Consider the following 12,107-nt stretch of genomic DNA (forward strand, 5'->3'; position numbering starts at 1 on the left):
TGTGAATAAAAAAGAAAAACGCTAAAAAACATGTTAGAAACTTTAATTTAATAAAATATGAAAGTTGAGTGACTTAATTGAAACACTTTTTAAAGTTGAGTGGCCTAATTAAAATCACTTTTGTTTTTAATCTTTTTGCTATATTATATTTTGTAATGATTTGTTTTATTTTTAATGTAGTTTTGTTTTTATTTAATATGTATATATTAGTTTGTTACGTTAAGTATACATTTTCTTAATGTTTGGGCTCTTTCAATTGAGATGTGTAGGTTTTCTAGATTTTTAACGAATGAACATAAACAAACATGAGCGCGAACATGCTGAAATTTTTAAACGAGTAAACATGAACACATATATTTGTCTTATGAAAAGGGCGGTTGATGTAGCTGACGATAATCGTTGATGCGTGAGAGGGGAGGTTAACAATTGTGGGTTGTAATCCAAAGTTAATCGGTGATGGAGATGATAGACCGACGATGGAGAATATGTAGAGGAGAGAAATTAAATTATGGTTGATTATGAATCTGTTTCACAAATAAATAAGATATTGTAATCATTTAAGGGTATCTGGGTTTGGTGAGACTCATGACCCACGAAAATTATTATTTCATGATTAAGTGGTTATTACACAAATAAATGAGATATTATAACTCGTTTAAGGGCTATCCGGGTTTGGTGAGACCATGACCCGTGGAAATTATTCTTTGATTGTGAAAAGGTTTCACAAATAAATGAGCTGTTATAACCCATTTTAGTACTGTCTAGTTTTAGTGAGACCCATACCTACGAATTTGGTTCAAACGCATGAGAAGATCAAATAACAAATCAAGCAATTTGATTGATTGAGAGGGGTGGGAAGCAAGTAGAGAGTGACGCATAATATTTTTAGTAGTCATTTATATAAATAGATATGTAATAAAATAGTAATAATAATAATTATTATTTAGACAGATATTCAATATATTTCATATAGTTATATAAATTATAAGAGCAATCACAATAAGGTGTTTTTAAGGGGGCGTTCTTTGGTGTTATCCCAACTTATCAATTTTTTTTATCGGGGGTCGGGGGGGGATTTTTAGGAGACATTTTTCAAGTAAATTCTCTAACAAAAACTAAAAAAAATGAGAAAAAGGTGGGGCTTTTGCATGTGGTGGGGCCCGTGTGTGGGGTTTTGGGTGTAAAATATATTGATGACGTGACAATATTTTTTGGTGTTTTTATAAGTTTTTATTGGATGGGTTTTGGGTGTTTTTAATGAATGATATTTTTGTGATGTGTCAACTGAATAGACGTGTTTTTCTAATGTTTTTATACCTTCTTATTGTGGATGCTTTAAGTTCGCAAGTTTAATTGAGCTTGAAAAGTGAAGATTGGGCTCTAGCTTGTTCATTTAATAAGTCCACGTACAAGCTCGTACAAATTTTGTTTGATTCGACGTTTGACGAGTCGATCTCAAGTTGCCCATTGAAGACTTTGTTTGTTACACTTGTGGTAGGATCTGACAAACCATAAATAAACCATGGTCGGAGTCATTCGAGACCGGCTGGCCACAGTTTGTTAAAGTTATAGGTTATGTTTGGTATGGAGCTTTTAGGAGCTTCTAGCTTCAAACCCTATAAGAAAAAACTCTTACTCAATAAAAAAGATTTGTTTTGTTAAATGAGCTTGAAGATTTTAGGTGAGAAGAAAATATTGAAGCTAAAAGCTCCTACTAGTAGCATTTAAATAAAAATATACAAGCTTTTAATATTTAAAATTTTACGTGTTTGACACTTGAACTTCCATCAGCTTTTTTAATATATATATATTTACACGCTTAACCCTTATTCAAAACCAACTACCCCCATAATTCTTTAACCATAACCTTTTCCACATGTTTATATATATATATATATATTGAAAAATTACACCATAAAAACAATCATTTCATTCTATTTTAATTTGAGTATGATATTGCTATACTTTAATTTTAAAAAATTAACATATTATATGATTATCGGTTAGGATCGGAAACAACTCGAGTCAGGCGAGCTCGGGTCATGTAGAAGACCAGATTATGGTCAGAACGAGTCGATGCAAAAAAGGTCAATTTAGTTCAGCTCGTTTCCGTACGGTTTTGAGTCGAAAGAGGTCATGTCAAAACAGATTTCATATTAGAACAGTGTCGGGTCGGTATGTGATTTAGATCAAAACAGGTTGGTTTAAAAAATTATCTATTTAAAATTATTGTATAGTTCAGCTTTGCTTCTTGATTTTTGTCACCGGTTACACGCGTACTGCCTTTGCACGAATAACACGTCTACATTCGGTGCACTATCATCAGGTGAACCATGTACCGAAACTGATTATGTGGTTGATGTTACGTTGCGCGCTCACCCCACCACACAGTGCGGACACCCATCTAGTTTTATTAAAAGTTACAGATACCATGCTAAACACCTAAATATATCTAAAATGCTACAGGTACCAGCTTCCAATCAATAACCACCGACTAGTTTTGCCAAACATAATTAGATCTAAGCCATCCAAAGATACAGTTGTAAATGAGTTGCGGTGGACCAAAGGAAGGTAGGGGATGGAGATGGTTGTAGAATATATTAGCCAACACATAGCTGGTTTATTTTGGAATTATCCAATTTGACTTTGTTCTTCTCTCTTTGACCAGACTACCAGCTTTCCCATTGTGCCTAGCCTTACCCTAAATAAATTCCAAACTTTACTTACCAACTAACCAAGGATAAACCTGTTACTTTCCTCCAAAACACTTAACTTGAATATCAAGTCTATGTGAAGGATATATTCTTTTGTAATTTTAAATAAAAGTTGAAATTTAATTATACTAAATGAGAGAAAACATATTTTAATTTGAAAAAAGTGGAGACCATTAATTATAGAAAATAGAAAGGGGTCGGTGAGAGTGAGGCACATTCATAATTGTTTCCCATTGTCTCCACTCCGGTTAATACTCCCAAGTGCCTCTTTTTTCTTGCCCATATTGCATATAAAATATATTATCATTTTTATTTATTTAGCATAGTTTAAATTCATCTTTGCATCTACATTCGACAGAAAACATGTAATTAAGTAAACAATAGATGCCCTATGTGGTACGTTATAGTCAACTTAGTATTTAAATTTCATGAGTGTTTAAACTAAATAAAATAAAAGATAAATCAAAATGATCAATCAAATGAGAAGCGAAGCCAATGATTCGACTATGATTTTGCTACGGAGTTTTATGGTTTGATTAAGGTGCAACAAATCCAAAATAACTTAATCAAACATAACGTTGATGCTTTTTTGTAAATTTATAAATACTAATATATTATATTCATATTGTTACAACTTCTTTAATAAATAATTTAGTACTTGCATCATTTTTCTTCTTTACACTTACTAAGCGGAAGGAAACTGATGGTTATCTGAACAAACACAAAAGATACGGAGATTAAAAAAAAAGAAAAAAAAATACAAGGAAAGGATTGCTTGACAAACTATTACAACAAAAACAAAAGAATTTCCAATGTGGGTAAAATTCTACATTTTTAGTTTTTTGATTCGCAAATGAGGTTCAATAGTAATTAACTGTTCATTAAAAATAAGTTGGTTGTGGTTTAATGGTAGAGCACTCACTTTATAAGTGAGAGATAAGGGGTTCATATCTCACTATCACCAACTTACATGGGAGATATGAGAGATGACCCTGGCTTGCCAGGGTTCGAGTCCTGATCTCACCCGGTTTTACCGGATCCTCGCTGTCGTGCCGTTTGGTGGGCGTGGGGGTCGGGTTTTATCCGGTGAATCCCTCAATAGGTGGACCGCTAGGGGCTCCGTCCGTCCGGACTAGTGGCCGGCTCGGGCTACCTTTAGCCAATGGGGGTTGCGCACGGAGTACCCGACGTTACTTAGTTGGCTATTTAATTAAACTGTCCATTAAAAGCTAATTAACCACATTTATTACGTTCCTAGTTTGAGCTCATCGTGTTACGGTTTATTTAGGTTTTTGTTTTTAATCATTTTGTTATTTTATATATATTTTATAATGATTTCTTTTATTTTCTAACGTAGATTTGTTTTAATTTAATACAAATATATTAGTTCTTTACGTTATTTATATTTTATAATGTTTAAGTTCTTTCAATCGAGATGTGTAGGTTGTTTATATCTTAACAAACGGATATAAACGAACAGGAACATGTTGATTTTTTAAACGAACAAACATGAACAAGTATTTGTCTTATCAAAAAGGGGTAGTTGATGTAGGTGATGATGATTGACTGATGCGCAAGAGAGGAGGTTGATGATGGTGGGTGATAATCGGAGACAAGCAATAGAAGAAAATAATATTGCTTATAAGAAAAAAAAATTGTACCATTGATCTACTTGTAAAAGGAAATGATGAAATTCTTCGAATGGGAAACAAGATCTGGATACCAATCATAGGAGGATTAAGAGAAAAGATTCTCGAAGAATCCCATAAATCCAAATATACAATGCATCCTGGAAGAGATAAAATGTATCACGATTTGAAGAAAATCTATTGGTGGATAGAAATGAAAAAGGACATAACCAGTTATGTTTCAAAATGCTTAACTTGTTCACAAGTTAAAGCAGAACATCTAAAACCATCAGGATTAATTTAACAATTAGAAATGCCAGAATGGAAATAGGAATTACTAACAATGGATTTTGTTACCAAATTACCTACCACAAGAAGATGTAATGACACAATATGGGTGATTGTAGATAGATTAACAAAATCAGCTCATTTTATACCAATGAAGGAAACTTTCAAAATGGAACAATTAGCTAAGCTGTATATAGACAAAGTTGTCTCATTACATGAAGTTACATTACTTATTGTATCGGATCGGGATAGCCGTTTTACTTCTCATTTTTGAAAAAGTTTCTAGGTAGCTCTGGGAACAAAATTAAACTTGAGCACAACATACCATCCATAGACTGATGGTCAAAGTGAAATGACCATACAAACATTGGAAGACATGCTAAGAGCATGTGTAATAGATTTTGGTGGAAATTGGGATGACCATTTACCACTAATAGAATTCTCCTATAATAACAGTTATCATACAAGTATAAATGTTGCCCCATTTGAAGCCCTTTATGGACGAAGGTGCATAACTCCAGTGTGTTGGGCCGAAATAGTTGGAAAACAATTACCAGGTCCTGAATTCATACAAGAAAGTACTAACAAGATAAATTAAGTCAATGAGACATTAAATACTACAAGAGATCGTCAGAAGAGTTATGAGAATCATCGACGCAAACCATTGGAATTTCAAGTTGGAGACAAGGTGCTACTAAAAGTATCCCTATGGAAAGGAGTAATTCGATTCGGTAAGAAAGGAAAGTTAAGTCCAAGATTTGTTGGACCATTTCAAATTATCAAACGAATTGGACCAGTAGTCTATAAGCTAGAATTACTAGAAGAAATGAAAGGTTTACATGATGTATTTCATGTAAGCAATCTGAGAAAATGCTTAGCTGATAAATCACTAAAAGTACACTTTCAAGATATAAAGGTAAATGAAAAGTTGAAATTCGTTGAGAAACCTTTGCAAGTTAAAGATATAAATATCAAGAATCTCAAGTATAAAAGAATAGTTCTGGTCAAAGTGAAGTGGGATTCAAAACGTGGACCAGAATTTGGGAATTGGAATCAGAAATGAAACGGAAGTACCCACACTTATTCCAATAAATCTCGAGGACGAGATTCCAAATAAGGATGGGAGACTATAACAAACCACAAAATAAATCAAAGGAGAAGTAAAGAAATAAAAAAAGAAAATTCCATCCCACATTGGTGGAGGAAAGAAAAGGAGAGGCTTCCACCATGGTATAAATAAGAATGTAATTTCTTGTCCCACATCGTTAGATTATAAAACTAGTGAGCTCTTTATAAGAAAGAAAACTCATATGTTAATATTCTTATAAGACAAATCACACCCAGTGGTCCTAGCGGAGGGTGCGAGCACGGACTCGGGCGAAGTGCGATGGGCGCAATGTGGCGCTTTGATGGCATGCCACGTAGCCTACTTGGGGCTGACTCGGCAATGCTACAAGATTCATCGCGATACGCGATGAACTTTGTTTATGACCATCGCGTATCGCGACGGGTTCCAAAATCAGCTATAAGTAGATTGGAAATGAGACATTCAATCCTCGTCCTAAATTTTCTTTCTTTCTGAAATTTCTTTATTTGTATTAAGAAGATGGTATAATACCCGAGTGATCGAAGCGATATCATATCCGATTGAAAGAAACTTATATACGCGAATCCAAAAGCTCTACCTATCAAGGTAAGACACTGTGCCATCATGTTAAGTTTCTAATCTCGTGATTATCGTTATGATTATTGGTTTTATACTAATCTAGATATACTACATTGTGTTTAACCAAGGTGCTTAATACCAGGAAACGTTCTTAATTGTAAACTTGCAAGGTGAGACATCCGAGTTTTTGTACAACTCACATTTGCGTGAGACACCTATTTTCCGACACTGCCATGTTAAATTCAAAACCTATAAAACTCATGGAAGATTGTCTAAATATTTTTTCAAATATATTTTTAAAGTATGTTAAATACATTACAGTGATTAAGTCTCTCTAGACTTACAAGATTGTTACTATCGGTATTGTGGGTTTTGTATACAAGGCTTTCCTACTGAGCTATTACACGTTACTTATTGGACAAGTGTTAGCCAATAAATAATATGACCACAGTCATAGATACGGTCGAGTGACAAGTACCTTTAAGTAATTGTAAGCAGGCAGATGTAAAAACATCTTAATGCTGTAAATGTAAAATGTGTCATTGACAAATGAATGTACTCACCAGTATTTCTTACTGATCAAATATTTTAAATATGTTTCAGGTGACTTGTTAGAAACAAAAGATTGATGCATGCGGGCTTCCAGCTTAAATAAGTGGCTTGTCACCAGAATAAAGAAACGTGTTTTGTAAATTAAGGGTTATCCTTATAAAAATTATGTTTGTATCAATAAGGGTTAAATTCCCAGTTTATAAAAATAAGAATCATGGTGTTTTTATAACTCTGATAATTTTTCCCAACTACGGATCTATTAAAATATTCCGCTGCAAAATAATTTAATAAACACTGATACCCCAATCAACGTTCACGGCTTCCCTCCCAGGGTATAGGGGTCGAGGGCTGTGACATAGAGTGATAATTTGTAAAAAGATGTACAGTGAGTACACTAAATTAAACGTTCTTTACACCTATGTAAAAAGTCGACTCGGTGCATAAAAAATGTTGTAATTTTTCTACGTACATGTAACCTACATATATTACATATATGTAAAAAAATTTCAAAATTTTTTTTGTTACGTTGAGTTCTTTCGAGTTCTTAAAACTCAAAGTGGTTCTTAAAAGAAATCAATTCTCTCTCTCTCTCTTTATATATATATATATATATATATATATATATATATATATATTAATAGGGTATATTGTTAATAGGTTAACAAATTTGAGCTAGTGATCTCTACTCCAAGTTGTTAGGGTGAGACATACAAAGACTTCAATTTAATAGGGGGAGTCTTGAGTTCAAGTATCATTTGAGGGGGAAAAATATGGGCTTATGTTGGCTAGCTGTTTTTCTCACCTATAGGTGGGTTTCTTTCTGAAGATCAGATAGAGATGAATTGATGATCGGGTAAGTCAGTAACCCGTCAGTTATCTAAATTTGACCGTTAAAAATAAATATATTTGCAAAAGTTTAGAATTAAATGGACAAAAAGAATTTGCGAGTCATAGGACTATTGGTTTACATATATCTATCCTTGATTTAAATCCTTAATATTATAGGTTTTCTTAAGACAAAATTACAAAGATTGTCCTTTATGTTTGTATCAAATTTCACTCATTGTTCTTTATCTTCAAAGTTGATATGTTTTATCCTTTAAGTTTACAAATCCAACAACACTTATTCTTTAGCCTCAACCCAGTTAGTTTTTCTCGTTAAATCATATCATGCACATTGCACATTAGGGCAGCCTAGTCATTTTACCTTTTTATCATTAAAAACATTTTAATTGAAAATCCATATCATCCAATCATAAATTAAAAACGTTTATATCCAGATCCTCTTTTGCACCATTCCCTAATAAAATCTCATAGATCAACATCAAAACTAAATCTTGAATCAACATCAGAGATTGAAACATACATACACTTATCAACTAGATGAGAAAGAATTCAGTTAAACAAAAGCACATGACGTTTAAAGGTTCATATCCAGTTAGGTTGGGACAAATTAGCAACCTTGACAGCGGCACCGGCATGGAGACGAAAGGCCAACTTAATACTGTCTGATCTGAAACATTGTTCTAATGTATGATGTACCAAAAGCACATTATGTTTAAAAACATTGATTTACCCTCATGTGCAGGACACATGATCTGACTTAACAAGAAAAACTAACAGGGTTAGGGTTAAAGAATAAGCGTTGTTGGATTTGTAAACTTAAAGAATAAAACATATCAACTTTTAAAATAAAGGACAATAAGTAAAATTTGATACAAATATAAAAGACCATCTATCTGTCTTTTCTTAATTGTTTTTTTATTTTTTATTTTTTTAAGGTGAATTAAACATACACTTTTTGATGATAACCGTGTTGAAGTGTAATCCCTTTTTCTTTACGCGTCTCCTCCCCTAAAATAAATAGATAAATCCACAAATACCCTATAAATAGACATGCAATTCATTTCACCTTTACCATCTTCGAACGACACGCACATTAAACAAGAAATGGGATTCTTCAATAATCTGTTGCTGCTTATGATCTCAATTTCCTCAACAAGTGCTTGTGATAGATGTCTTCATCAAAGCAAAGTTGCCTTCTTCTCCACACCTTCTTCTCTTTCTAGTAAGTAACAAAACGCTTAATTATATATACTTTAAAAACAAAATATAATCTTTATTTTGTACCAATAGAAATGAACATAACTTTGTGGGTTTAATTTTCTTCCAGCAAATTATTTTTTAATTAATATTTATTTCTTATAATAATTGCAGCTGGAGCATGTGGGTATGGTTCATTAGCTACAAGCTTCTATGGTAGCCACCTTGGTGCTTGAAGAAACACTAAGTGACCCTATACAGATTATAGATAATCTGGGGGTTAAGTAATGTCTCCCACGGATGAGGTCTAACTGAGAAGGCTGTTCTTCAGGAGACCTGCAAAACAAACACCGTAAGCTCGTCACTGAGAAGGGGGGGGGTACCTCCTTGTGACCACCCTCCGGCGTGAGAATCAGACTAGGTTGCTCTGAATATAAGTGTATATTAAGAGATTGCTAGATAACTGGATAGCAGATGATCTTACCATTCCAAGATGTTGGAGTATTTATAGCCGAAGGTAGGTTTCCTAGAAGGTACAGCCGGCTGAATAGTATTCCTGTTCTACCAACAGTGGACTATACACAGGCCATACTGGTTGGTGGATAGATTACGGCCGACAGTAAGTATGTCGGCTGCACTATTCCTCCAACTGTAGATTATGCACGTCCTACCTACTGTGGACTATACGCAGGCCATGCTGGTTGGTGAATAGGTTACGGCCAACAGTAACACTATTTCACCAACTGTAGGCTGCGCACGCCCTACAGTAAGGGTTGGTGAATAGGCAGCGGCTAATAGTGACAAACAGTACTAGAGGGTGCTCCTCCTCGCACTGTTGTCGGTGAGCTGTCACCCTGTGATTGGCTCATGGGTTGTTCTGGTCAGATCGTCTGTCCTATCCATACCTTGGTAGGTATAGTACAGAAGATCTTTCAGAATCGTACAGACTGGCTCATTTAGGCGGGATTGTTCCCGCCTTGCTCATTCCTTCATGTGACTACTGAAGTATCTATTGTCTTGTGCGTGTAGCCCTGCTGTCCGCGGGTAGCCTTCCCTGATGGCTTGTATCCGCCACTGCGGGAACAGGCGGGGTACTTCACCATTGGGAGGCTTTCCCTGCGTGTACAGCTTGCGTACTGCGCGTAAGGTTCTATGAGCATGGTGGGTCCTGCGGGAGCAGATGGTCTTTGCGCAGACGTCCCTGTTAAGGTGAGTCTTGCGGGACCAACTGGGTTCTGTTTAAGGTGAGTCTTCCAGCAAATTATTTTTTAATTAATATTTATTTCTTATAATAATTGCAGCTGGAGCATGTGGGTATGGTTCATTAGCTACAAGCTTCTATGGTAGCCACCTTGGTGCTGCTGGTCCTAGTATTTATAAATCCGGGTCGGGTTGTGGGGCATGCTTTCAGGTTGGATTTATACATTCACTTTTGATAAACTCTTGGATAAATCGATGTGTTGATTAATTTGGGTTATGGTAGTAATTTTACAGATGAGATGCAAGGACTCTAGGCTGTGTAGCCAGGCTGGGACTCAGGTGATTGTAACTGATTTAAATAAAAAGAATGAGACAGATTTTGTGGTGAGTGGTAGAGCTTTCATGGCCATGGCTAACAAGGGTATGGGACATGATTTGTTGAAACTTGGTGTCGCTGATGTGGAATATCAAAGGTACCTAACATTTATTTATAACTTAGCATTACATTCATATACAACTGTTTTTAGTTCTATACAATATATATATATAAGTTGTTACATTTTAAAAAAAATGCTCTGTTAAGTCTTTTGAGTTCAATCATGTAATTAGGTTATATAAAAGCTATGTCACCTAACTTACAGATTCTGAAAATATAAAATCGTGTAATTTGGACGCGTCTAAATATTTTACTGGTCTTTATGATTGTGGATTCCCATTACATCGTTACACATGTTTTGTATAAATTTGATGCGCTCTGAGTACACAAGTTTTATAAGCTATAAGACTATTTTGATGACGATTTTGGTGATTTTCTAATTGCTTAATCAAAATAATCTTAAATTCCTAATATATGTTATTCAAACTTGTTTGAAAATTTCGTAAAAAGCCTTTAATAGAACCTTCATTTTAAATTAAATGTGATATAAAACAGAGTACCATGTGATTACAAAGGCAAGAATTTGACTGTGAGAGTTGAAGAATCTACCAAAAAGCCTAATTATCTTGCACTCAAGTTCTTATATCAAGGTGGTCAAACCGAAATCGTGGGGGTTGACATTGCTCAGGTAAACAAACAAACTTGTGATCCAACTTACGACTTAATTCCCCTAATTTGCGTAAAATCTTTTATTTAGGTTGGGTCATCAAGTTGGAGCTATATGACTAGAAACTATGGGGCCGTTTGGGACACGAGTCGAGTTCCAACAGAACCGCTGCAACTCCGGCTAGTGGTGACCTCTGGCTATGACGGGAAGTGGATATGGGCCAAGAGTGTGTTGCCAGCCGATTGGACCATTGGGGGGATGTATGATTCGGGTGTGCAAATCGATGACATTGCTCAAGAAGGTTGTGGTCAATGTGATGATCAAAATTGGAAAAAATAGATTTTCATAAGATACAAAGGAAATACGAACCATTCTAATTTGGGTTCTATAAGAGACATATAATAAATAGTATTGTAGATGGAGTAAGTAAATGTTGTGGAGTAGGTTATGTATTAGGTTGGTTTGAGTCGGAAATTACGTATTCATAACTTTTACGATATATACTTTTATTACTTTCGGAACATCTCTATATATTTTCTAATACTTTCTATACAACTAATATTAAAGTGAATTGCACATATGGTTTTGCGGTTTGAACGTATTGCATTCCGCAAATATTAAAAGCTATTGCTTTACCAAGTGGATTAGATAATGGGTCAGGTAGGTTGGATTTAGGATTTTTTCCCAATAGGTTCATTGTTTGGGTCGGTTTGATGATTCAGGTCAGTTCGATGTTTCAGGTGTTTCAAAGATTCGGTTAAGGTTAAGGTTTATCCCTTAGTAAAAATACGATATAATAACAAAAAACAAACATCGTCATTAGAAAATAAAAAAAAACAAATAATCTCTTATTATTCATAATGCCTACAAATAACATTACTAGTAAAATATTACTTGCGCCTCACAATGGGATAAAAAGATGTATACATTTACATTATTAATAATAACACTACAAGAAAAATTCACATCGAAG

General features: G+C 34.5%; 1 protein-coding gene across 1 annotated transcript; it reads left to right on the forward strand.

The window, feature by feature from the left end:
- The first annotated feature begins 8,750 nt into the window (after positions 1-8,750).
- Positions 8,751-11,655, forward strand: LOC143574882 (expansin-like A2). The gene is made up of 5 exons (XM_077059393.1): positions 8,751-8,916; positions 10,193-10,302; positions 10,386-10,564; positions 11,023-11,155; positions 11,225-11,655. Exons 1-5 carry the CDS (start codon positions 8,799-8,801, stop codon positions 11,471-11,473), a joined length of 789 nt encoding a protein of 262 aa, XP_076915508.1. The 5' UTR covers positions 8,751-8,798; the 3' UTR covers positions 11,474-11,655.
- Positions 11,656-12,107: the final 452 nt, after the last annotated feature.

Source organism: Bidens hawaiensis, unplaced genomic scaffold (assembly GCF_021521415.1).
Source record: "Bidens hawaiensis isolate Kalapana, Puna unplaced genomic scaffold, B.hawaiensis_p1.1 tig00027124_1, whole genome shotgun sequence".
Taxonomy (NCBI): Eukaryota; Viridiplantae; Streptophyta; class Magnoliopsida; order Asterales; family Asteraceae; genus Bidens; species Bidens hawaiensis.